This window comes from Notamacropus eugenii, chromosome 7, assembly GCF_028372415.1.
Source record: "Notamacropus eugenii isolate mMacEug1 chromosome 7, mMacEug1.pri_v2, whole genome shotgun sequence".
In the NCBI taxonomy this organism is placed as follows: domain Eukaryota; kingdom Metazoa; phylum Chordata; class Mammalia; order Diprotodontia; family Macropodidae; genus Notamacropus; species Notamacropus eugenii.
Genome location: NC_092878.1, coordinates 15,217,627 through 15,244,726, shown reverse-complemented (window position 1 = coordinate 15,244,726; position 27,100 = coordinate 15,217,627). Strand labels below are relative to the sequence as shown.

At 35.5% G+C, this 27,100-nt stretch overlaps 2 protein-coding genes across 2 annotated transcripts; both read right to left on the bottom strand.

Annotated features, from left to right (window-relative positions):
* Nucleotides 1-1,416: 1,416 nt before the first annotated feature.
* LOC140513226 (olfactory receptor 4K5-like) lies at nucleotides 1,417-2,385 on the bottom strand. Its single transcript, XM_072622708.1, has one exon. The coding sequence runs from the start codon at nucleotides 2,383-2,385 to the stop codon at nucleotides 1,417-1,419; it is 969 nt and encodes a 322-aa protein (XP_072478809.1).
* A 7,557-nt stretch (nucleotides 2,386-9,942) lies between these two features.
* LOC140513118 (olfactory receptor 4K15-like) lies at nucleotides 9,943-10,913 on the bottom strand. Its single transcript, XM_072622467.1, is given in 2 exon segments — nucleotides 9,943-10,655; nucleotides 10,658-10,913. Coding segments are annotated over 2 exon segments (969 nt in total).
* Nucleotides 10,914-27,100: the final 16,187 nt, after the last annotated feature.

Sequence of the window (27,100 nt, the reverse complement as noted above, 5' to 3'; positions counted from 1 at the left end):
AAATGATTACATGACTTGCACTTGATTTTGTTTTGAGTTGGGGAGGGCTGGGCAAGGTCACCAACCTCACTTTCTTCTCCTGAGCCAACTGGATTCAGTGACCAGATATTTATCAGGATGACTGGAGATGGCCCAGGATGCAATGGGAGACCTCTTTTTAGGTTAGGCCTTTTAACATACTCACTTTGAAGGAGATAATGCCCATTTGGTGAATAGGCCTCTTTAAGAAGTAGTCAGGAAATGGTTCCTTTAAATGAGGAAAAGAAAAGAATTACTAAACCAAACTGGAAGAGATAGAGAAACGGTAATTGTTGATAATCACTCTAAGCCAGGTACATATAATCAATCAATGAATGGCCAGGTCAACAGACTATAATTCTCTTTGTATACTTCCTAGTACAGGGCAACAAAAAATTCACTAATGATAGCAAATATTTCATAGTATTTTAAGGTTAGCAAAGAACATAATATATATTCACTCATTTCACTCTGACTAGAAACTTGTAAGTTAGATGCCATTTTATGCCCATTTAATAAAAATAAAAACAAAACAAAACAAAAAAACATGAACATGGTAAAAGTTAAAGAAACATGCCTGGAATCTCTTCAGTTGGTGCCAGAAGTAGGATTTAAACTCAGGTCATCTTAACTCCAAGCCCTCCTCTCTCTATATTGTGACACTTAGCTTACACATTTCCCTCTTTAGTGCTTATCACTATTATATCATGTATCACAAGAAGGCAGACAACTACACTCAGAGTCACAAGAGAGAATTTGAGTCCCAGATCTACCATTCACTTACTACATAGCAGAAAGTCTTCCTCAATCTGGCATCTCACCTCCTTCTCCAGTCGCTTTTCTTATCACATCCCTCCATTCATTCTCTATTCCTGCTAGAATGACCTTTTAGCTATTCCCAGTGGACAGAAATTGCTTCATTTTTAAACTCTATCCCTAGAGCGGGTTTTGTTTTTTTTTTTAACTTTTTCTGTGTCATAAATCCCTTCATTTATATGGTGAAGCCTATGGATACTTCTGACAATAATATGCTTAAATGTTCAAAATGAAATACATAGGATTACAAAGGAAATCAATTATGTTGAACTACAGTTATCATAATATGTTTTTGCATTGATGAACCCCATGTTTTTTTTGTTGTGGAAGTCACTTTCCCTTTTTTGGAATGAATTTCTCTAACTGTAAACCTAGGGCATTAAAAATATATTTATGGTTCTTTTTAATCACACCAATTCTATGAGCTAGGGTAATGCTATACTATCATCCTCCCTATATAGCTATCTTTTAAGGGTCAAGAGTAGTAACAGTGGTAACAAAAAGTAAAACAGCAATAATTGTTGGCATATAGAGTAATAAAAGGTTTTCACAGAGCTTTAACTTTAGAGAATGTATGTCTCATTAAAGAGAGGGTCTTGTAATGAGGGATATCTCAGAAATCTTCTTGGACTTCAGTTTTTGAGTCACAAGTTTCCTCATGGAAGCCTTCATGCTTTTGTTCCTTAATGTATAAATAATGGGGTTCAAGATAGGAGTGAAAATGGTATAAAATATTGCAAGGACTTTATCCGCTGGGTAAGTAGTAAAAGGCCATACATAGAGGAAAATACAGGGCCCAAAGAACAAGGTCACCACCATGATGTGAGCACTCAGTGTGGAAAATGCTTTAGCCACTGCAGCAGAAGACTTATATCGGACAGTGACTAGAATGACGACATATGAAATAGACAAAAGGAAGAAAGTACTTAAGGAAAGAATCCCACTATTGGCCACAATTAATATTTCTATGATATAAGAATCAAGGCAGGCAAGCTTGGTCACTCTGGGAAGGTCACAAAAAAAGCTATCTATCACATTGGGGCCACAAAAAGGCAAATTCACAGTAAATGACAATTGGCTCATGGTGTGCACTAAACCAACAGTCCAGGAGGCTAATACTAAGGCAGTACAGACCTGCTGGTTCATAATGGTCACATAGTGTAGAGGTTTACAGATGGCCACATATCTATCATAGGCCATGGAGACCAGCAACACCATCTCACCACCAGTGAAGAGGTGAATAAAGAAAATCTGGGCTATGCATCCATTGAAAGATATGGTCTTGTGTTCATTCAGAAAGTCTGTGATCATCTTTGGGGTAGCAAAAGATGACTGGCAGATGTCAATAAAGGATAGATTTCCCAGCAGGAAATACATGGGAGAGTGCAGGCGAGCATCAATGGTCACTGTAATTATGATGAGAAGATTACCAAGGATGATCATTCCATACAACAAGGAAAAGAAGACAAAAAAGAAAAGCTGAAGTTCTTGAGAACTGGAGAGCCCCAGTAGAACAAATTCAGACACCATAGAGGAATTAGCCCCATCCATGGATAAAGGAATCAGAAATTCTTAGAGATAACCTTAAAAGAGGAGAAATAGGAGGAGATCAAAATGAATGAAAATAACATATTACCCTCACATTCTCCCCCTTTCAACATCCATCTTCATATAGCTTTCAGGTTAATCCCAATTGTGCATAGAGACATTTATTATCACTGATTAGTACATTTGAATTCATTTCAACAAACTTAGATGCCTATTATATGGAAGGGAAGAGACAGGATACAGTTTAATTTTAGAACCAGGAAGACCTATATTCAAGTCCGACCACTGAATTTTGCTAGCTGTTTGAACATGAGCAAATTCCTGTACCTTTTGGTTTCAGTGTACCTTTAATATTACAGCTGTGATATTTTTTGACACAATCCTCTACTATTATATCTTTCAGATAATGTAGATATATAGAAGCAATTTTCACAAAAGAAGCATTTAAACAAATAAATCATATACTCAATATCAACATGAACACACATACATACATATATATGTATATATACATATATATGTATTGTGTGTGTGCATATACACTAAGGTGAAATAACAACACTCAAACCCATTTTCTCAAAGAGTTTATGATCTGCTTGAGGGAATTTCACATTATCTACACAAAAATCTTCAAGTAGTTCTCTATTTCTATTGAAGTTCAAAGTCCTTTACTTACTAAGGTCCTCCATAACCTGTACCACTCTGTGTTTCGAGCCTTATTTTATATTACTTTCCCACATATACTCTATGCTCCAATTAAATTAGTGTAGTCACTATATCACTACCCTGCAACAATTTCCATCTCTCCACTCCAAATGCCTGATGGCAGTTTCTTTTCACTTCTCTATTGTACTTCTAGGGAAACAAAACACATCGAATAGTTCTGTTAGTCATCCAAAGCAGACATTTACATAAATTATTTACGTAATGCAGTCTTCCAAAGTTTTCCAATGGTGAGTCATAGAATTAGGAAGAGATATATGGGGATGCCATGATTTTTTTTTTCAATTAAAATAACTAAATCATGCAAATTTGATGCTTAGCATGTAGTGCCATTTGCATCTACACAACAACATCAGTAGGAAGTAGTCCACTTATGCTTACCTAAGGTTAAAAAAAGATATATTGCAAAGAAAGTATCTTTGGCAGACTACACTTCACAGTGTAGTAGCTTTATGAACCACAGATCTCATGTGGGACGACTAATGAAAAATACCTGTTTTTAACCCAGTTACAAGAGACTTTGAGTCTATTATTTTTGAAGGAGGGAGAAAAGTTTGTCTTAAGTATCACTTCTCATTTCATTATCTGATACTCAAATTAGCCTCTTTTCACCCTCTTAAAATCAGAAATATTACCTAAGGAGGTGGAATATTTAGGAGACTTAAAAAATTATTCTTGCACAACCAAACCCAATGCAACCAAGATTAAGAGGGAAGCAGAAAACTGGAAAAGAATTTTTGCTGCTGAGTGTCTTGTGTCTGTCTCATTTCTAAAATATATAGAGAGCTGAGTCAAATGTACAACAATACAAGTCATTCCCCAGTTGATAATGGTCAAAGGTGATGAACAGGCAGTTTTCAGAGGGAGAAATTAAAGCTGTCTATAGTCATATGAGAAATGCCCTAAATCAGTATGGATTAGAGAGATGCAAATTAAAACAACTCTGAGATACCATATCACACCTATCAGATTGGCTAACATGACAAAACAAGAAGATGATAAATGTTGAAGAAGACGTGGGAGAGATGGAACACTAATTCCTTGTTGGTGAAGCTGTGGGCTAATCCAACCATTATGGAGAGCAATTTGGAACTATACCCAAAGGGCTACAAAACTGTGCATACCCTTTGACCCAGCAATATCACTTCTAAGACTGTATTCCCAAGATATCATAAAAATGTGAAAGGGTGCCACATGTACAAAAATATTTACTGCAACTCTCCATGTGGTGGACAAAAATTGGAAATCAAGGGGATACCCATCATTTGGGGAGTGGCTGAAAAAATTGTGGTATATGAATGCAATGGAATACAATTGTGCTATAAGAAATGATGAACAGGAAGACTTCAGAGAGACCTGGAAAGACTTATACGAACTTATGCTGAGTAAAAGGAGCAGAATCAGGAGAACTTTGTACACAGCAACAACCATAGTGTGTCAAGAATTTTTCTGGTAGACATAGTACTTCATTGCAACACAAGGTCTTAAAAAATTTCCAATGGTCTCTTGAGGCAAAATGCCTTACACAACCAGAGAAAGAAATATGTAATTAGACTGCAGAATGAAGCAGAACGTTTTGCTTTCTTTTATGATTTCTCCCATTCATTTTAGTTCTTGTATGCAACTTGACTAAGGTAAAAATGTATTTAATAGGAATGTATGTGTAGAACCTATGTAAAATTGCATGCCATCACAGAGAGGGAGTAGGGAGATAGAGGGGAAGGAGGCGCAGGGAGGGAGAAATATCTAAGATATATGGAAGTGATTGTAGAACACTGAAAAAAAAAGAATTATTCTGAGGGAATTTTTTCTTCATAGATACACAAATAAATGAAGCAGTTCAAGAATCAGGACACTTGATCAAATTCTCATTCTAATGCTGACTGTCTTAGGTAATTTTGAGCAAGTTAGATAATCAATGTCCTTATTTCCAAAACCTAGGAATTTTCAACTTTTTTTTTTTATTTTTTTACATCATATACTCCTTGATAGTCTAGTAAAGCCTTTGGAACTCTTTGTAGAATAATGCTTTATGTTGAATCATTTCTTAGTCATGTGTGACACTTTGTGACCCCAAGCATAATGTTTTAATTACATTAAAAATACATTGAATTATTTATGAATTCAAGTATAGTGAAATAACTTTTGTTTTTTAAGTATTTTTAAAAGGCAAGTTCCTGGATCCCAAGTTAATAACCCCTACCTTCCACCTACAGATTTTAAGAACAATTTAATTTCAGTCATAGAATATGGTAATTTCCCCATCCCATTTCCATACTTGCCCCCACCAATATGCTCTTCGTGGGCTCAGTTATCTGTTCCTTTATCTCAATTCCACATAGTATAGATATATGTAGTGGTTTCAAATACAAAGCATGGTTTCCTCTAGCTGGATCAGTTCAGAAGTGTTGCAGTCCTGGAGAAATCACCATATGTAACCTGAAAGTTTCTATTGATTTCTGTCTATTCATCCGTTATTATCCATATCACTAGCATGTCAGTAGTAACCATTAAATATAATTCACTATTTAACCTCATAGTATTAATATGAAGATCAATTGAATAAAAACATGTAAAGTACTTTGTAAATCATGCAAATAAATGCTATTAAAAATAGGTGTTAAAATAGTGAAAGTCCCAGAAGTGAGCCCAATTTTACCCAATGTTTCAATCTTGCAAACTCTTATTTCTCCCATTCTACCCCACAGAGTAAAATAAGACACTCTATAAATACACTCCAGTGAGAAAGTCTTCCATTGGTTGCATCATACAGGAAGCAAACTCTTCCGTTCTAATACTATACTGCCCTTCTGTTGTGAGTGTAAGAAAAGCAGTCTGATTAATCTCACACAAAGAATAATTCTTCGTATATACATGCATACACACATATGCCTATCCCCAAACTCAGTAACTGCTCATTCTTCTAAATATAATTCTCAAACCACTTTAGAGACTCTGACCAAGCAATGGAGAAAGATTCAAAGGAAATTAAATTCACTATAATTTAGAGAAGAAAAGCATTTAGAATCAAAAAAAGTCTAAAGTAGAGTTCTGTGCTATTTAGAGATCATCCAATCCATCCTTTATATTTTTGCAGATGAGGAAACTGACGTCCAAAGTTATGAAGTGACTTACCTAAGGTCAATAAGTCACACCTTTCCAAAGTGTAGAAATTTGCTGACAAATGTCAAAAATTCAGAAAAACGGGAGGGTTTTTTGTTTTTGTTTTTGTTTTTATGAATTCAGTTGTTTACTAAATAATTGTTAGACTGGAGAGAACTGGCATAAAGTAAGAAAATCAGAAGAGCTTGTACACAACTGCTACCACTTTGTAAATGAAATTAATAATTAAAAGTGGAGGGGAGGACTCACATTAATTTTAGTGTCTAAACTGAGTTCCACCGTTTAGAATATGATGTATACCTCCCTCTTCTCAGTAAAGAAATGGGGAGGACTATTGGTGCAGAACGTTACATACACTGCCTGAAGTAGACACCTTATTTGTTTTTCTCTTTTACAGGGGAAATTTTGACTAACGGTGAGATACATCAGGAAATGCAAGTAATATAAAAACACATCACTGAAACTTCAAAAAAAATCAATTTGGATTATCAATTAAATAAACTTTCAATGATGGAAACAGAAAGGGACACTGAGAAGTTATTTGACCAGTCTGAGTCAGATCCCCCTAAATAAAGGCTGTGTCTTTAGGGTATCAAAACAATCCATTAATTCACAAGAACATCTTCAAATTGTTAAGAATCTATCAAATCCAACAATTCAGACAGAAAAAATTAAGCAAGTTTTCTCATGTTATACACACACAGAGACACAGACACATCAAATTGATTCTTCTTTTCCTTTTTCAATCTGACTTTTGCATATTATGCAGATTTAGCTAAAGGATGTCAAAAGAAAGAATAAATTAATAATAAACAAAATCTTGAAGCAAATGACTTCTCTGGGCGATACTTTAGAATGTTTTATAAACACACATACCTTTTTGAAGTAAAAATAACAATTAAAATAGCCATTTCTGTCTGTTTTGATTTTTAATTTAAAGACCATGTCAATAGCCTTCCCCGTGCAGGGTGGATTCTTTTTCAAAAATTTATGAGAAAACATAAACAAAAATTGAAAAAGAAGATGTATATGTGTGTGTTGTGTACCGTATGTGTGTGCTGCATATCGGTGTGTGGGTGTGACAGAAACTGAAGAGGAGAGTTAATTTGCATTGGTAAAATAAGCATTCAAGTCAATAAGATGACAGGTTCATTTGGTATGTCAAGAGAGAGAGAGACAGAGACAGAGACAGAGAGAGACAGACAGAGAGAGACAGACAGAGAGAGACAGACAGAGAAACAGACAGAGAGAAATGGGGGTGGGGGAGAAGGAGAGAGAGCGACCGAGCTCAACAATAACTTAGAATATTATCCAGGACTCCCTTTAGGGAAGAGATAGAAATAGAACTCAAATGAACAGTCTCCTTATTCTGTTTATAACTGTAACTGTTACTATAACCATAACAATTCATCACTAACCTCAATGAAGAATTATAGCGTTCTTGCTCACTTTCTTTAAAAAGCATGAACTCCTTTTTTTTTTTTTAATTAACTCTCCTTTCTAAGTTTCTCAGTACTTACTTGTTCTCCTAAAAAACCTAATGTCCTCTCAGGAACCATTTAGCAATAAATGAAATAAGACTGATCACAGTCTACAACTAATGCAATTCTTTCCAATTTTGTTTTCATACCTACCAGTTACGAAGCATGTCAGAGAAGTTCTTTTGGAAGTCTGAGGAACTAAGTTTTTCACCTTTTCTAGTTTGGTTTATTTACTTCAAAATAAATAATCTCCTCTTTTTGTATTGAAATTGGAAGACTGTCAAAACTTTACAAGTGACCAATGAAGTTTTTGAGACCTGTAAATAGACAATAAAACTCATCGTGCAATGGGGATTATTAAAATTTTTAACTAGGTTTTCCCAAAGGTGTGAAGGGGGAACTTCTTAAACTAGAATTGATGATTAATGAGAATTGAAAGGACAATAGGAGGGAAAGGGAGAGTCATCTCCCTCTCTGTCATGATATGATGTGTGATATGCAGGTCTTGTACAATTCTAGTTATTGTTGTAGGGAAAAGGAGCATCAAAGGAAGTCTTTTTAGGGAGTAGAAGACTGAAATGTTCTTGCCCCATCTAGTATGTGGCAAAGTCTTACTTCAGTCTATGCCACTCATATAGTTCATATACTTAAAAAATGAATATCTCTTCCTCTTCTAACCGGTCTATCTCAAAAACTCATAATCCAGAGGTTTTTTCCTACTTTCATCCATTTAACTTAAAGGCAGACACTTTGCTTCCAAAGTAGATATAAGTATTTATTCCTCATATTTGCATTTCCATGGAAAATAGATATACAAAATATATCAATAAATTAATCAGCAAGCATTTATTAAACATCCAATATGTGTCACATACTATGTTGAGCCACTGAGAATGCAAAAATAAAAGTGAAATAGTGCCTGCTCCTAAGGAGTTTACATTCTCATGAAGGAGACAGAGTATACATATATAGACATACACTGAATATATACAAAATGAATCTAGTGTTAATTTGAGAGTGAGGACAGTAGCAGCTAGTGAAAAGTCATTCATTAAGATTCTAGTTATGCAGGATTTTGATAATTTATAAAGAAACGGAGTTAATGATTACCATTCTTTTCTCTATGGTGGAAGGGCTCATCAAAATGAGTAGTTCCAATACCACTTCAGGTAATGTTTTTGTTATTTTATTTGCACCTATGATTTCATGACGGTAGAGGACTCCTGATGTGGAATTTCCATCAACCAGATTAAGAAATAACCTGCTATTTATGGTTTTAGAGAGTCAGTTAAAAACTTGAGTTGCCTAAGGTCACACAAATTGTTTCTTAGAGTCAGGGTTTGAACACAAGACTTTATGATTGTGCTTCTATTTTTTTTTTCCTATTTCAACACTATGCCTCAACTGCCTCCTCTCACTGGAAATTCTCCAGTTGCTTTTAGCCTCCTTACTCGGGAATATTGTTTTTCCTTTACAGGCCCCAATGAGATCCTTCCAGAATCTTTGTTTGGAGGAATGCCCCAGAACAGTCATTCTCTTTATTTTCTCCAATGGTTCTAGTTCTGACTCTCTGGACTTTGCCACCATGCCCCAGTGAAGGTGTCTCCCTTTCCCTACCCCTTTCTCTCCAACACCTTTGCATCTCCCTTTTATGTGTTGCTTCTTTTTTCAGACTATAAGCTCCTTCAGGGCAAGGGCTGCCTTTTCAGGGGAGGGGGCCATGTTCCTATTTGTCTTCTCAGCACTTAATCCAGTGCCTGGCACATAATAAGGACTTAATAAATGTTTATTTATTTACTGACTCTAAAGCTGGTTCTCTATTCATGACTATACTATACCGCAAAGAATATTTGGTCTGATTTACATCAGATCAAAATGTTTTCAAATACTATAAGTTTAAATAGTTAAAATAAAATTCCTTTACCTACTTAAACTATCATATATTATATTCTGTGTATCTCTGTGTCTATCTATCTTACACATCTATTAATCATCTATTAGCTATCACCTCTCTCTCTCTCTTTCAGTAAATGCATTTATGCACAAAACAGATGAAGTTAGCTGGTCTATAATCAGAAATATTAGGAGACATGTAGGCAATGATAAAAGATGACCAGTTGATTTTCTCATTTGGCTTATGTTTAACTCTTCTTCATGGTGTCATTAAAAGATGATCAGTCTCACAGTAGAGAAGTAGCATATTGCAAGGGAAGAATGGCCATGAACATGGGCTCTAGTTATGAGGGGCCCTCATTGCCAAGGACAGCTGTGAAAGTTGTCTGAAATTTATGAGTTGACCTCTCAGTTTCTGCATGGCTGATTTCATCTCTTTGTTTCTCAATGTATATATAATAGGATTTAAGAGAGGGGTGAAGACTGTGTAAAATACAGAAAGGACTTTATCCACTGGAAAATTTCCAAATGGCCAGGCATAGATAAAGATGCAGGGTCCAAAGAACAGTGTCACAACAGTAATATGAGCTGTCAAGGTGGCACGTGCCTTAGCTATCCCAGCTGATGAGTGTCGCCTCACAGTGATCAATATGACACTATAAGAAATCAACAGAAGAATGAAGGAGGTCATGGCCATCAGTCCACTGTCAGAGAGCATCATTAACTCTAGAATATATGTATCCACACAGGCAAGTTTGATTACCAAGGGAAGGTCACAGAAAAAGCTGTCTACTTCATTGGGACCACAGAAGGGTAGGTTTATAGTGAAGGCCAACTGGCTCAGGGAGTGCAGGATTCCAATGATCCATGAAGCTACAACTAAGCCTGTACACTTCTGCAGACTCATAATGGTTGCATAGTGTAGAGGTTTGCAAATAGCTACATATCTGTCATATGCCATGACTACAAGCAACACCATCTCACCACCAGCAAAGACATGGAGAAAGAATATCTGGGAGATACAGCCATTGAAGGATATGCATTTTGCTCCAAAAGGAAGTCTGCAATCATCTTGGGTGTGGCAAAAGAGGATAGGCACACATCAATGAAGGAGAGGTTGGTGAGAAGGAAGTACATGGGAGTGTGCAGGGCAGGTTCAGAGATCACCGTGAGAACAATGAGGAAATTACCCAGCAAAATAGCCATATAAAATATGGTAAAAAACAGAAAGTAGAAAAGTTGGAGCTCTGAGGACCCAGAAAGCCCCAACAACATAAACTTAGATACTCCTGAGTAGTTTGCTTGGTTCATGGTCTCAAATTTCAAGATTGGGTTAGACGTTTTCTGTGGGAAATTGGGGAAAAAATGAGAATAATATCATAGGATTAATCATAGACATGAAATGTAAGACAAAAATCAGAAGACAAACTCTCTTGACTAATAAGTTGACTTATACCTTTTTTAGTACATTGCTAAGCACACACCCACACCCACACCCACACACTGATTTCATTTTCCTTCATAAAGAGTACATAGGCATTTACTTGCCCTTGAGAGGATCATCCTGGAATGTTATTGCTATGCCAAGACACACCCTGATACTTCATCAATTCACATCAAATATTTAGAATTTCTGATAATTCAGATAGAAGTTGTTCTAAAATTAACTTTCATATAGATATAAACTGCAGTTATATCCAGAACAAAATGATTGGTTAAATAAAACAGCACAGAGTATACTTAAATTATTTCAATAAAACAAACTGGTTAAAACTTTAATAGCAGTTGTTCACATTCCTAGATACAAAAATACAAGTAAGTGAAATGAATAAATGAAAAATAAAGTATCTTATTAAGTCCTTATTACATGCTAATTTCCATGTGATTTTTATTTGTTCTTTTGAGCTGCTTTGCCAAGCCCTCTCCTTGCCAACATTTTGTTAGCCTAGTAGGAATCTTGTATGTGGCTCAAGGTAGATAAGAAGGAAAAGAAAGGAATGGTTAAAAAGTAGAGGGTATCCATAGCTCACGCAAGGCAATTACTGGATGTCATTTGAGTTTCCCTCTAAATCTAAAATACTATGGGTTTAATAAAACTTTATTTCTTTTAAATATTATGTAATTGAATATACCACCAATTTAGACTAGACTTTGCCCTAACATCTTTAAACTTATGAGGTCATAGGTTCATGGATTTAGAAGTGAAAGGAATTTTAGAGTCCATGTAGTTTACTCCCAATTTTATAAAGAAACTTGTCTTACTTTATACTCCATAGTGCCAGTTGTAAAAAAATAAAAGTGGGTTCAGTTAATGGTATTTGAAAGAGAAGAACTAGATTTGAATTGTGTATCTCACTTACCAGCCAGATAATTATGGGAATGTCACTATCATAAAATCATAGAAGCTCAGTTCTGGAAAGCACCACCATGGTCAGCTAGTCCATTCTATTCATGAATGAATTCCCTGCAATGTCCTTCCCAAATGGTCATCTAATCTCTGCTTAAAGAATTTTAGTGGAGAAGAATCCAATATCTGTCAAGGATGTCAGTTGCACTTTTGGCATCTTCCAATATTAGAAACACTTTTTTCAATGAGTCAAAATCTGTTTTTCCACACAATCCACCTATTATCCTTTTTGGAACCAAGTACAATAAAATCAAATTCCTTTTTCCTTATAAAAGCTTTTTAAACACTTGATGAGAGTCATCATAACATTCCAAAGTTTTTTCTTAAAAGTAAATACGATTGTGTAGCTGAGAAAATTCAAGTATTAAGAAATGCTTACAAAATTGTAAAACTTATTTTAAATTTAGAGTAAAGTGGGTAATTTCAAACTGTTTTCTTAGAAATATTTTAAATTACTATTCTCATCTCTTTTCAACATTCCAAAAGGATTAGACCAAAAAGATAACCAATTTAGATACCGTGTCCACCACGAAGTCTTCACAGAAAACAATAGATGAAATCTTCCCTGAGATGTCTTATATTGCTTTGATCCTTTCTTTTACACTTAGTTCACCTTCCATTGGTTTTATAAATGTGTGCCTGATTTCATTTCCCCAACCCCCACTCAAAACACTGTTAGGTCATAAAGTCCCTTGAAAGCAGGATTGATGTTGTTTCCATCTTTGTATCCCCAGAACTTAGAGGAATACATTGAGCATAATTGCCGTATAATTAATTTTTAGTCCTTAACGGATTCAAGGAAGTTACCTGGATGAAAAATTGGTAAGACGGCTGAAAATGAGCTAGAGCATCTTAGAATATTTTGCTCCATCCTAGTAGAAGGAAGAAAGGTCAAAGGTATTACAGATAGAGATCAAGACTAGAAATCAGAAATCATGGAATTAACCCCAAGTTCTGTTGCTGGCTAGTTCTCTGAGTCTGAAGAGGTCCCTTAACTATTTTGTGCCTCAGTTTATCTGATTCTGAGAATAGTAAAAGCCTATCCTCCACAAACCTCCTCTGAATTCCAGGAGAATGAATATTCCCAATCAACCAAACAATTCACATGGAGAGCACATCTAACTGTAGATCCTCCTTGTGTGACATGCGTACTGAAAACTCAGTCTGGTATCCTGCCTTCCCCACAACACTGTTTAACCAGGAGAGAGGATATATAAAGTTTTTCTAAGCAGTATAAAAATGCATGTATGCAAAGGAGCAATCCCATTTTCTTAACTTAGTATTGATCAGCACTGCTATTTACTGATTATACATGAATAGGCTTCAGTCATCTTAACAAAAGCTGGAAGAGCAAACTTTTTCACTTCTATAAACTCCATTTTTAAACTCTTGACTACTGACCATCAGCATGGGCTTGAACAAAGCATAGTCCTTGGGATGATTCCCGAAATTTACTATATGTTTTTCTATTGTGGAAGAGTAATTCAGCACACTTGACTGAATCAACCAGTCCATTTGCTCCTTAAGAAAGATGAGTAGAATGACAGAACTGTCTTACTTGGCGAATTATATGAACTAAAAAAATGGTCATTTACATTTCAGTCATTTGTTTGGGGACAAGCTATTACAACCATTGAGTAAAGTGAATCACCACTTCATAGAATCAATAAAAATAGCTAGCTTTTCTTTATCAGATTAAGTGCAAAGCACTATATATAAATTTATATGTATACTGATATATATACATATATATGGGTATATGTATGTATGCATATATATTATCTCATTGGATTATATGTGTGTATGTATATAGACACACATACATGTACAAATGTGTGTATATGTGTATGTGTATGTATATATGTGTGTGTGTGTGTGTATTCTCACTGGATAATACAATAGTAAAAATGTTGGATTCAGAGGTAGAGAACCTGAGAGTCCTCCATCAACCACCTGCTACAAGTATGACTGTTTGCAAGTCATTTCACATCTCTAGTCTTCAGTTTTCTCACGTATAAATTAAGGGATTTGGACTGGATAAACCCTAGGGTTCCTTTCAGTTCTCAATCTACTATCTTTGAAGATTAAGACATATTCCAAATTTTTACAAGTGATTATAAATATTAAATATAAGATGTTATGACTATAAGCATCACCATCAAGTACTATCACAGAAGCAATGACCTATTAATGGATCTGAGTGAATGTAATAGAATTATCTTACATTTATGTGTCCAAAAAAAAATAAATTTATTTAACTTTCAGCGACATTTACTAAATACCGATACCTAATATCAGTGAAATGAGAGGATAAATTTGGACATCACAAGAGCTGAGATCAAGGGTACAAGAAAGAGTTGCCTAGTTTTTAATAAATGTAGGACATAGGGATCAATTCTTAAAATAACTCTTTATAAGTGAACAAAATCAATTCCAGAAAATTGTATTCTTTATATTCATGTAAGTACTTATTTATTAAATCAAGTCATAGAAGTACTAGCAAAAGCTCAGTCTCTTTTAGACAGTGATACACAAATGCCATGATTTTCAAATCTCAAGTTGGAGGAGCAGTGTCTAAGCTAAACAAATTCTTTGTTAAACTCTGTAAATCTCAATTCCTGAATCAGCCTAAAAGGATCCTCATTTGAAGATCAAAAGTACAACGGCATGAAGAAAACAAGTAAAACTCACAAATTGATTATGACTGGATTTTTAAAGGAAAATAAATAACAAAATAAAAATAATAGCCTTTCAAAGATTTAAGTCCATAGATAGAACACATAAATTTCATCTTATTCCAAAAGAGATAACCATAGAAAGCATTTTTAATTTAGTTAATACACAAGTGTATATCTGTAGGAGACAGAGAGAGAGAGAGAGAGAGAGAGAGAGAGAGAGAGAGAGAGAGAGAGAGAGAGAGAGAGAGAGAGAACTTACATAGGTCATTCAGATGTTTCCATAAAGATTCATTTCAGAAACCCTAAATGGCTAAGTTGAGCTATTGTGGCTTTAACAAATAAGTACTCTTCTCTTACTGCCTATCATTGTCTTCTTTTCACCTGGCCCAACTTCTGTGCTAGATGACATGAACAGGGAAGGTGGAGTACGGGTTGAATTCTACTCATTCATTGGAAGGAAGTTTTGTCCCAGAGAGATTTTTACCACAAGTTTTCCAGATGATTTGGAATAATAATCATCCAAAAGCTATCTCTATACAGACTTCTACTAACACTTTTTATCCTACATGTTTGTTTCTTATGTGTCATTATCTCATCTGTTTATCTGTCTTGTGATTCTCAAAGGTCATGAATATTTCCCAATAGAATACATTTCTGAGATACTTTTAGGGAGTATGGATTGAATTTCAGGATTGATTTCATTCTCCTCAGTAAGATCAAATATCGGGTATTCTTAACCTGTGTGTGTGTGTGTGTGTGTGTGTGTGTGTGTGTGTGTGTGTGTGTGTTGGGCACTTTCAATTGCGTAGTGAAGTCTGGATTGCTCAGATGGAGGGGAAAATGTATTTTAAATAACTGAAGGAAATATAAATTTCAGATAAAAGTTATACATATCAAAGATTCCTATCAAAGTCTTCTGATCTACTGAAGTCTATCCAAGAACCCTCTGTTTCAAGGGGTAAACACCTTGCCCACAGTTACGTAGCTTATTATATCAGAGCCAGATTTTGAACTAAGAACTTTCTGACTTCAGGTTCACTTTCTGATCCATTGTGCTATGTTGCTTCTTGATTTTGTATGCTTATTTCAGAGGTTATTAGCAATACAGGAAATACAATTTTCATAGTTAGGTAAGGCATAAGGATGAAAGGGAATTGTGAAAGGCTTTCCATAAAAAGAATTTATCTAAGACGTGAAATACACCAGGGAAAGTCAGGAGGCAGAGGTGAGGAGGGACAACATTCTCATATGACAGACAGACAGCAAAAATGTCTCAACATCACTTATTCTTTTTTTCTTAAGTGTAGAGTCAAGATGGCCAAGAAAAACGGCAGGGACTTACCTGACATCTCCCAAATTCCCCTTCAAACAATTTAAAAAAAACTCCTCAGAACAAAATTTGGAGTAGCTGAACCCACAAAAGGATAGCGTGAAACAATTTTACAGTCCAAGACAAACCTAGAAGGTAAGTAGGAAAGGTATGTCACATTGGGATGAAAGTGGAGCTCAGTCCAGCACAGGCAATATCTTGGCAAGACAGTAGCAGGCTTTAGGGGAAACTGAATGAAAGGAAGTATCTTTTGGAGTTCTCAACACATAGATGATAAAAGTGTACAACAATTTGTCAGAAGGAGATTACAAAGATCCCTTTGTTGGCACTGGGTGCAAAACTCTGTTGCCTTCTCCATATGTGGATATAGGTCAAAATCCTTTAGCAAGGAAAAGCACTAATACACCAGAATAAGTGACTATAGGTTAAAAGGGGACCTTGTTTACAACTCCAGGGCAAAAAAGAGTGCTTATGTTTTCTCACAGACCAACCAATTCAGTATTAGGTAAGCTGCAGAAGCCAACAGCCTGCAGCAGTGCCAACAAACCCTCACCCACTCAGTACAGCCCTGGACATGAGCATCCTCCATGGACCTCATGGTAACATCAGCATAGCCCCAGGTAAATAGACAGGGCCTGTAGCCACTAGCATAAGAAGCCTGAGATAGTGACCTTTCAAACTTGGGAGAAGAAATCAAATTTAAAAGAAAGGAAAAGTTTTGTACAAAAAAAGTAAAGAGAATCAGAAAAACAAAAACAAAACAAAACAAAAAGAATCTGACCATAGAAAGGTATTACGGTGACAGGGAAGACCAAACTCAGAGGACAACAATAACAAAACCCCAAAGAAAAGTGAAAAGTGGTTGCAAGCCCAGAAAAAACTCATGGAAGAACTCAAAAAGGACCATGAAAATCATATGAGAGAGTGAGAAAAATTTGGGAAAAGAAATGAGAATGATGCAAGACAATTTTGAAAAAAAGAGACAACAGCTTGGAAAACTGCTCAAAAAGTAGAACTAGCCAAATGGAAAAGGAGACTCAAAAATCCACCAAAGAAAACAACTCCTTCGAGTGCAACTGACCAAATGGAAAAGAAAGTACAAAAGCTAATTGAGGAAAGCAGCACCTTAAAAGTTAGAATTGGGCAAATGGAAGCTAGCAATTCTATGAGACATAACAAATTAATCAAATTGAAAAAGAATAAAAAATGGAAGAAAATGCAAAATATCTCATGGGGAAAACAATTAACCTGGAAAATAAATCCAGGAGAGACAACATCCGAATCATCAGAGTACTTGAAAATCATAATCAAAAGCAGGACATGGACATCATTTTTCAAGATATTGCCAGGTAAAACTACCCTGATTTCCTGGAAACACAGAGCAAAATACATATTGAAAGAATCTACTGATCATCTCTGGAAAGTGATCCGAAAATAAAAACTTTAAGGAATATCATAGCCAAATTTCAGAACTATGATGTCAAGGAAAAATAATACAAGTTGCCAGAAAGAAACAATTCAAATATCAGGGAGTCATAATCAGGATTACATAGGACTTGGCAGCCAAAACATTTAAAGAATTAGAGGTCATTGAACATGATATTCTGTAGGGTAAAGGAGCTAGGACTACATCAAGAATCATTTACCTGGCAAAATTAAGCATGGTACATCAAGGGGAAAAAAATCATTCAACTAAATAGAAGGATTTCAAGCCTTCATAAGGAGAAGATCAGAAGACAAACTAAACTAAAAATTGGACTTCCAATATCAGGACCCAAGAGAAGCATAAAAAGATTTTTAAAAAAAGGAAAAGCAAGCATAAAGGATACACTAGAGTAAATCATTACATAGTAATATAGTATATCATAGTATATGTAAATCGTAAATAGTAAATCATACACAGAGTAAAAAATGGGGAGATGATACTTGCAACTCATAAAAATAGTATCATTAAAAGTAAAAGTAGAAGGAATATGCATAGACAGAGGGTACAAGTATAAGGCGAATTTGAGGGAATAGCATAAAATTTAAGGGGTGTGAAAGAGGAGTACAATGGCTGCAGAAGAAAGGGAGAGGTAAAATGTGGTAAATTATCTCACATGAATAGTGGCAAATGACCTATTACAGTAGTAAGGAAGATGGGAGGGTAGCAATGACCATTGTTTAAACCTTACTCTCGTCATTATTGGTTCAAAGAATGAATAATACACACAATTAGTTGCATATAATATAGAAATCTATCTTACTAGACAGGGAAGTGAGGGGACAGGAGATTAAATAAAAGAAAGATTGGAATGGATAGAAGGGGGGGCAGATCAGGGGAGGTACTAGATAGAAGGAAACCACTGGTGAGGAGCAAAAGGTGAAAGGAGAATGGACAAACGGAACGAATAATAAGGTGGAAGGAAATACACAGGTAATAATCATGACTGTGATGTGAACGGGCTGAAGTCTCCCATGAAACAGAAGTGAGAAAGCAGAGTGGATTAAAAACTAGAATGTATTGCTTACACGAAACATGCCTGAAGTAGAGAGATATACAAAGAATAAAGGTAAGTGACTGAAGCAGAATCTATTATGCTTGAGCTGAAGAAAAAAATAAAAACAGATAGCAATACTGATCTTAGACAAAGTAAAAGCAAAAATAGACCTAATTAAAAGAGAGAAGGAAGAAAATTGCACCTCACTAAAAGGTACCATGGACAGTGAAGGAATCCAATTAGAAGATCAAGGAATAGTCTAACTGACAGATATACGGGGAGGGTAAGCATTTATGACCAAACAAGAGACAGAATTAAGAAATGCAGAAGATATAATTTTGATCATATTAAATTAAAAAGCTTTTGCTCAAACAAAACAAATGCAACCAATATTAGAAGGAAAATAAAAAGTTGGTAAGTAATCCTTACAGCAAGTATCTCTGCTGAAGGCCTTATTCCTTAAATATATAGAGAACTAAGTCAAATATGTGAGATTACAAACCATTCCCCAATTGATAAGTGGTTAAAGGATATGAACAGGCAGTTTTCAGGTAAAGAAATAAAAGATATCAAAGGCATATGGAGAAGTGCTCTAAATCATTAAAGAAATGCAAATTGAAATAATTATGAAATGCCACCTCATAACAATCAGATTAGTTACTAATACAAAAAGGGAAAATGATAAATGTTGGAGAGGGTGTCAGAAGATTTGGTCACTAATGCCCTGTTTGTAGAGTTGTGACCCAGTTCAACAATTCTGGAGAGTGATTTGGAACAATGAAAATGTGGTTACCCCTTGATTCAGCAGTGTCATTACTAGGTCTATATCTCAAAGAGACGGTAAAAAAGGGAAAGTACCTGCATGGTCAAAAATATTTATACTAGCCCTATTCAAGGAGCCAAATATTGGAAACTGAAGGGATGACCATCAATTGACGAGTGACTAAATAAGTTGTGGTAAATGAATGTAATGGAATACTATTGTGCAATAAGAAATGATGAACGGGTAGATCACAGAACAATCTGGCAGAACCAGGAAAACAATGTACACAGTATCAGCAACTTTGTGTGATGATCAACCATGAACAACTCAGCTCTTCACAGCAAAACCATGATCCAAGATAAATAAAAAAGATTCACAAAGGAAAATGCTATCCAGATAAAGAACTGATGGACTCTGAATGAAGCCTGAAACATATTTTTTTACTTACCTTACTCTTTCTCATGCTTTTTTCCCTTTTAATATGTTTCTTATTTCACAACTGTGATGAATATGGAAAAGTGTTTAACTGCCTACATTTTTCAGAAGATGGAGGAAGAAGGAGGAAGAGAAAAAAAATGGAACTCAAAATTTTGTAGAAATGAAGGCTAAAAATTCTCTTGATATGTAATTAGGGGTAAATACTATCTATAAATATTTTTAAATATGAGAAATGATCTAACCTCTCCTTCCAGAAAAAAAAATTCTGAAAAAGTTCAAAGTACATTTTTAAAAGAAAATAAGAGATATAGAGGAAAAATTGGGAAAAGATAGCAGATGCAAAAAAGTATTAAAAAATGTCAACAGTTTGGTGAAAGAGGAACAATAATACTGAATAAAATACTATCTTAGAAAAGAAGAGAGTAGAGCCATGACAGGGAGTAAAAGTAGGGACTTGCTAGAACTCACCCCACCAAATTCAGCCAAATACCTGTAAAAGTGACTCTAAACAAAATCTAGAGCTGTAGAATTCACATAATGATGGAATGAAGCAAATTTCCAGCCCAAGACAGCATAGAACGTCAAGGGGAAGCATCTATCATGCCACACTGGGAGTAGAACACAGTCCAGAATGGCCTGAGCTGGCACAGATGGGTCCTGAGCAGTCCTCAAGGGCAATGAATAACTGATACCTGTGGTGGCTTCCAGATATCATGAATCCAAAGCGCCATGGGGAAATTCTAAGGTCAGTGGAAAAAAACCTGTGGGACCTGTGTGAGAGAGTAGAGTGGTCCAATCCCAGACCCTGGGCAGCAGAGGGAGTCAAGAGGAGTCCACCACAGCAGCAGCAGAAACAGTGACGGGAGCTGGTTCTGGAGCTCTAGGTCAACACATTGTGTGGTGATCTAGCAGGTGACAATATAAACCCACCCAACTCTGCTGGAAGAAGAGAAATACCTTTACAAAGAGTTCAAACGTCAAGTAAATACCTGGGAAAATGAGCAAAATTCAGAAAAAGAATCAGACTACAAAATCTTAACTTTGGTGAAAAGGAAGACCAAAGTGTTCAAGCAGAAGACAACAAAGTCAAAAATCCTCGATCCAAAGCCTCCAAGAAAAATGTGAATTGTTCTTAGGCCATGGAAGAGCTCAAAAAGGATTTTGAAAATCAAAAACTAGAAGCAGGGGAAAATTGGGAAGATAAACGAGAGTGATGCAAGAAAATCATGAAAAACGAGTCAAAAGGGGACCGAAAAATAATGAAGAAAATAACACTTTAAAAAATAGACTAACCCAAATGGCAAAAGAGATCCAAAAAACCATTGAAGAGAAGAATGCCTTAAAAAGAAGAATTGATCAGATGAAAAGGGAGGCCCAAAAGTTCACTGAAGAAAGTAATTCCTTAAAGAATAGAATGGAGCAAGTGGAAGCTAATGACTACTAAAAATCAAGAAATTATAAAACAAAACCAAAGAAATGAAAAATATAGCAGACAATGTGAAATATCTCATTGGAAAAACAACTGACCTGGAAAATAGATCCAGGAGAGACAATTTAAAAATTATTAGACTCCCTGAAAGCCATGATAAAAAAAGTCTATATATTATCGTCCAAGAAACCATCAAGGAAAACTGCCCTGATATTCTAGAACTGGAGGGTAAAATAGATATTGGAAGAATTCACTGGTTGGCTCCTGAAAGAGATCCCAAATGCTGTAGTTAAAATCCAGAGCTCCCATATCAAGGAGAAAATATTGGAAACAGCCATTAAAAAAAAGTCCAGTGTCTAGCAACTCCTATATTAAGGGACTGGAGGATCTGGAATATGATATTCCAGAGGTAAAGGGAGCTAGGATTGAAACCAATAATAACCTACCCAGCAAAATTAAACATAATACTTCAGGGGAAAATTTGGATCATTAGACCAAAGTGAGGATTTTCAAGCATTCTTGATGAAAAGAGAAGAGCTGCAAAGAAAATTTGATTTTCAAACACAAGAATCAAGAGAAGCATGAAAAGATAAACAAGAAAGATACATCATAAGGGACTTACTAAAGTTGAAGTATGAACACTCCTATATGGAAAGATAATATTTGTAACTCATGAGACTTTTCTCAGTATTAGGGTAGTTGGATGGATTATCTATCTAGCTCTCTATCTGTCTAGCTCTCTATCTATGTATCCATCTATCTATCTATCTATCTATCTATCTATATCTAGATAGATATAGATATATGGAGACAGATAGACAGAGACAGAGGGCAGAGGGTGAGTTGAATATGAAGTGATGATATCTAAAAGACTAAAATTAAGGAGTGAGAGAGGAATATGTGGGGTGAAGGAGAAAGGGAGAGGTAACACAGAAAGAGTGAAACTTACCCTCATCAGATTTGGCTTAAGGAGGGAGTAACATGTACACTCAATTTAGTATGAAATTCTATCTTATACTACAGGAAAGTAGGAGGGAAGGGCATAGGCTAAGGACTGGAAGGGATGATACAAGGAAGGGCAAATGGAAGGAGGGGCAATTAGCAGTAAACACTTTCGATGAGTGACAAGGTCAAAAGAGAGAATAAAAAAATGGGGGTCAGGATAGCATGGAGGTAAATATAGTTAGTCTTTCACAACATGACAGTTATGGAAGTGTTTTGCATGACTACAGATGTGTAACCTATATCTAATTACTTGACTTATCAATGGGGTTGGGTGGGGAGGGAGGAAAGGAGAAAAGCTGGAGCTCAAAGTTTTAAAAAAACTAATGCTTAAAATTGTTTTTATATACAACTGGAAAATAAGATATACAGGCAATGTGGTATAAAAATCTATCTTGCACCACAAGAAAACAGAGGGGAAGGAGATAAGAGAAGGGAGGGGCATGATAGAAGGGAGAACAGATTGGGGAAGGGGTAAGCAGAATGCACACTATCTTGGGATGAGTAGAGGGGAGAGATGGGGAAAAATTTTGGAACTCAAAATATAGTGGAAGTGAATACTGAAAACTAAAAATTAATTAATTTTTTTAAAGAAGTGATGGTAGACATTGTAAAATATTTAGGGGTTGACATGACAAAACAAACCTAGAGACTACATGAAAACAATTATAAAACACTTTTTGCACAAATATAGTCAGATCTAAGTAAGTGGAAAAACATCAGCTGTTAGGTGTAGGCAGAGCCAATACAAAAAAAAATGACAACTGTACTTAAACTAATTTACTTATTCAGTGCCATACCAATCAAACTACCAGATAATTATTTTCTAGAACTAGAAGAAAGGATATCAAAATTCATCACCAAGAACAAAAAGTCCAGCATATCAAGGGAACTAATTAAAAAGAAATTCTAGGGAAGGTGGCCTAGCCCTACCAAATCTCAAATTGTATTATAAATCAGCAAACATTAAAACCACTTGGTACTGGCTAAGAAACAAAGGGGTAGACAAATGGAATAAGTTAGGTACTCAAGGCCAAGTAGTCATTCAATATAACAATTTACTGTTTGATAAATCCAAGGAACCCAATTTCTGGGACAACAACTCGCTGTTGGACAAGACTTGCTGGGAAAACTGAATAAAAGTGGGGCAGAAACTGGGCATATACCAATGCCTGCCACTGCACACAAAAATGAAGTCCAAATGGACACATGATCTTGTTATAAAGATTGATAATATAAACAAATTAGTGGAGCAAGGAATAGTGTATTCATCAGATTTATGGGTAATGGAGAAATTTTTGACAAAACAAGAAGTGCAAAATAGATAATTCATTAAATTAAATTGAAAAGATTTTGCACAAACAAACCCAATACAATCAAGATTAGGAGGGAAGCAGAAAACTGGGAAAGAATTTTTGTAACTAGTGTCTGTGATAAAGGCCTCATTTCTAAAGTAGAGAACTGAGCCAAATTTACAAGAATACAAGTCATTCCCCAACTGATAAATGGTGAAAGGACACAAACAGGCAGTTTTCAGAGGAAGAAATTAAAGCTATCTATAGTCATATGAAAAAGTGCTTTAATCACTATTGATTAGAGAGATGCAAATCAAAACAACTCTGAGGTACCATATCACACCTATCAGATTGGCTAACATGACAAAACACGAACATGATAAATGTTGGAAATGTGGCAGAGTTGCAACACTAACTCATTATTGGTGGAGCTGTGAGCTGATCCAATCATTCTGGAGAGCAATTTGGAACTATGTCCAAAGGGCTACAAAAATGTGCATATCCTTTGACCCAGCAATATGGCTTCTAGGACTGTATCCCCAAGAGATCATAAAAATGGTAAAGAGTCTCATATGTACAAAAATATTTATAGCATCTCCCTTTGTGGTAGCCAAAAACTGGAAATATAAGAAATGCCCATCGGTTGGGGAACGGCTGTACAAATTGTGGTATATGAATGTAATGGAAGACTATTGTGATTAAGAAATGATGCACAGGAAGACTTCAGATAGGCCTGGAAGAGCTTATATGAACTGATGCTGAGTGAAATGATCAGAACCAGGAGAACTATGTACACAGCAATAACCACAGTGTGCGAGGAATTTTTCTGGTAGACTTAGCCCTTCACAGCAATGTAAGTATATAAAATATTCCCAATGGACTCTTGAGGCAAAATACCTTCCACATCCAGAAAAAGAACTATTAAATTGGATCATAGAGTGAAGCAGATCATTTCTCTTGTTTTATCTTTTGTTTTATGATTTCTCCCATTCACTTTAATTCTTCTATGCAACATGACTAAGTTGAAAATGTATTTAATAAGTATATATGTATAGAACCCATATAAAATTTGCAAGCCTTCTGGAGGAGGGAGTGAGAAGGGAGGGGGAAATCTAAGGTATATGTAAGTGATTGTAGAATACAGAAAACAAATGAAATAATTTAAAAAGAAACAAAGAAAACCCGTGTATCCAATATGCAGAAAGGGAAACAAGTTCTTACATTCTCCATTTCTGAAGAGGTATTTCTCATTCATCCTCTTAAGTCCACCACTTCTTGGTAGATAAATATTATCACCCAAATTTAGAGCTACAAAATCAAAGACAAAATATTGCAAGCAGCCAGATATAAACAGTTCAAATATCATGGAGCCACAGTCAATATAACACAAGATTCAGCAGTTTCTGCATTAGAGGATCAGAGGAATTGGAATGAGATATTCTGGAGGGCAAAGGACCTAAGATTAAAATGAAGAATCACCTAACCAGTACAAGTGAGTATTATCCTTCATACTTGGGAGGAAGGAGGATTGATATTAACTGAAATAGAGGATTTTCAAGCATTCTGAATGAAAAGACCAGAGCTGAATAGAAAATTTGACTTTCACATACAAAATTCAAAAGAAGTATGAAAAGGTAAACAGGAAAGAAAGGTCATAATGTATTCCACGTGGCTAGTTCATTTACATTACTACATGGGAAGAGGATATTTGTAACTGTTAAGAATTTTGTGATTATTAGGGCACTTAGAAGAAGCCTACATTAACAGACATAACAGGTGTGAGTTGAATATGATGAAATGATATCTAAAAATAAAACTGAGGATTGAGAAAAAAGAATGCACTGGAAGCAGGGGGGAAGGGAGAGGTATAATGGTGTAAACTATCTTATATAAAAGTAGCTTAAAAGAACTATAAGAGAAGGTACAGGGGGCGTGTGCTTGAATCTTATTCTCGTTAGAATTGCCTCAAAGAGGGAATAACACTCAGGTGTATAGAAATCTTTCTTACCCTATGGGAAAGTAGGATGGGAAAGGGATAAGAGAAAGGTGGGTTTGATAGAAGGGAGGGTAAATTGACAGATTCAAAAACAGTAAAAACACATTTGATGTTGGACAGGGTGAAAGGAGAGAAAGTCAGAATAAACAGGGTTGAAAACAGGATGGAAGATAATGGTAACTTGAAGTGGAAAATATTTGCTATTCATTAAGTCCCATGGAGCCTGTGATGGGAGGAGATGGCTGAATGGGTGGGGAAGAGGCAGAGCTAGAGCAGCGTTGAGAGGAAGTTAGTCTTGAGAGCAGTCAGATCTAGGAAGGATGCAGGCTCCTGGGTAGCATGAGTGATTTTGTGATTGTTTGTGATTTTAAGAGACCCTGCTTGCGATGAGTGTAATGGACCTTGTTTGTGGGAAGCCAAGCAGGGGGAAAGCTTGTGGATGATGTTGTCCTCTGCATTGTTACTGTGTAGAGACTTTTGTTGTTGTGATGGCTTTCTGTCTAAATAAATGTTTTGGTTCTGCCTTCCATGTGGAGAGTCTGTGGTATTTTGCAATTCTGAATTGCACTGTGATATTCATGGCTACCATGGGCACTGTGAATATTGCTTTGGTGCTACAGGAGGGAAATACTGAGTAATCATAACTGAAAAAATTTGACAAATTTTTCTAAAAAAGGCCTCATTTCTCAAATATGTAGAGAATTCAGTCAAATTTATAAAAGAAGTCATTCTTCAATTGGCAAATGGTCAAAGGATATGAACAGGCAGTTTTCAGATTAAGAAATCAAAGGTTTCTGTAGTCATATGAAAAAATGTTCCAAATAACTATTGATTAAGGAAATGCAAGTTAATTCTGGGGTACTACCACAGACATATCAGATTGAATATTATGACAGAAAAATAAAATGACATATGTTGAAGAGGACGTTGGAAAATTGGAATATTTAATGCATTGTTGGTGGAATAGTAAACCATTAAACCATTATGGAGAATAATTTGTATCTATGCCCAACGGCTATAATACCACTACTAGTAATATCACTACTACATCTGTATACCAAAGAGACTTAAAAGAAAAAAGGACCTATACATATCAAGAAAAATCACAGCCCTCTTTTTGGGGTAGAAAAGAACTGGAAACTGACGAAGAACTGATGGAATCCGAGTGCAGATTGACACATACTTTTAAAACTTTCTTCATTTTTCTTGATTTTTAAAAATATGTGTTTTCTTTCACAACATGAATAACGTGTAGATATGTTTTGTATGACTGCACATGTATAATCTATTTCAAATTGATTGACTTCTCAAGTAGGGGAAGAAGAGGGAGAGAATTTGAACGTTAATTTTTTTTTAATGAATGTTAAATTTTTTTTTACATGTGATTGAGAAAAATAAAACATTAAATCAGTACAAAAAAAGGAAATGTCTGGAGTTGAGAAATGAAGTGTATATGGGAGGGGGCAAGGTCAATATGTAAGTCGATTCTAGTTTGTAAATGACTTTGAATATTGGAGGGTTTTCCCACAAAGGCTCTCCCCAAAAAGGAGATTAGAGAGATATTCAACATGCCATATGAACCAGGTATAGGACAGGCATTTTATGCATATACTTAGAAGAAATGTTTAAAAAAATAAGGATGGACAAAAACATATTTGTCAAAAACAAAGAGCAACAATA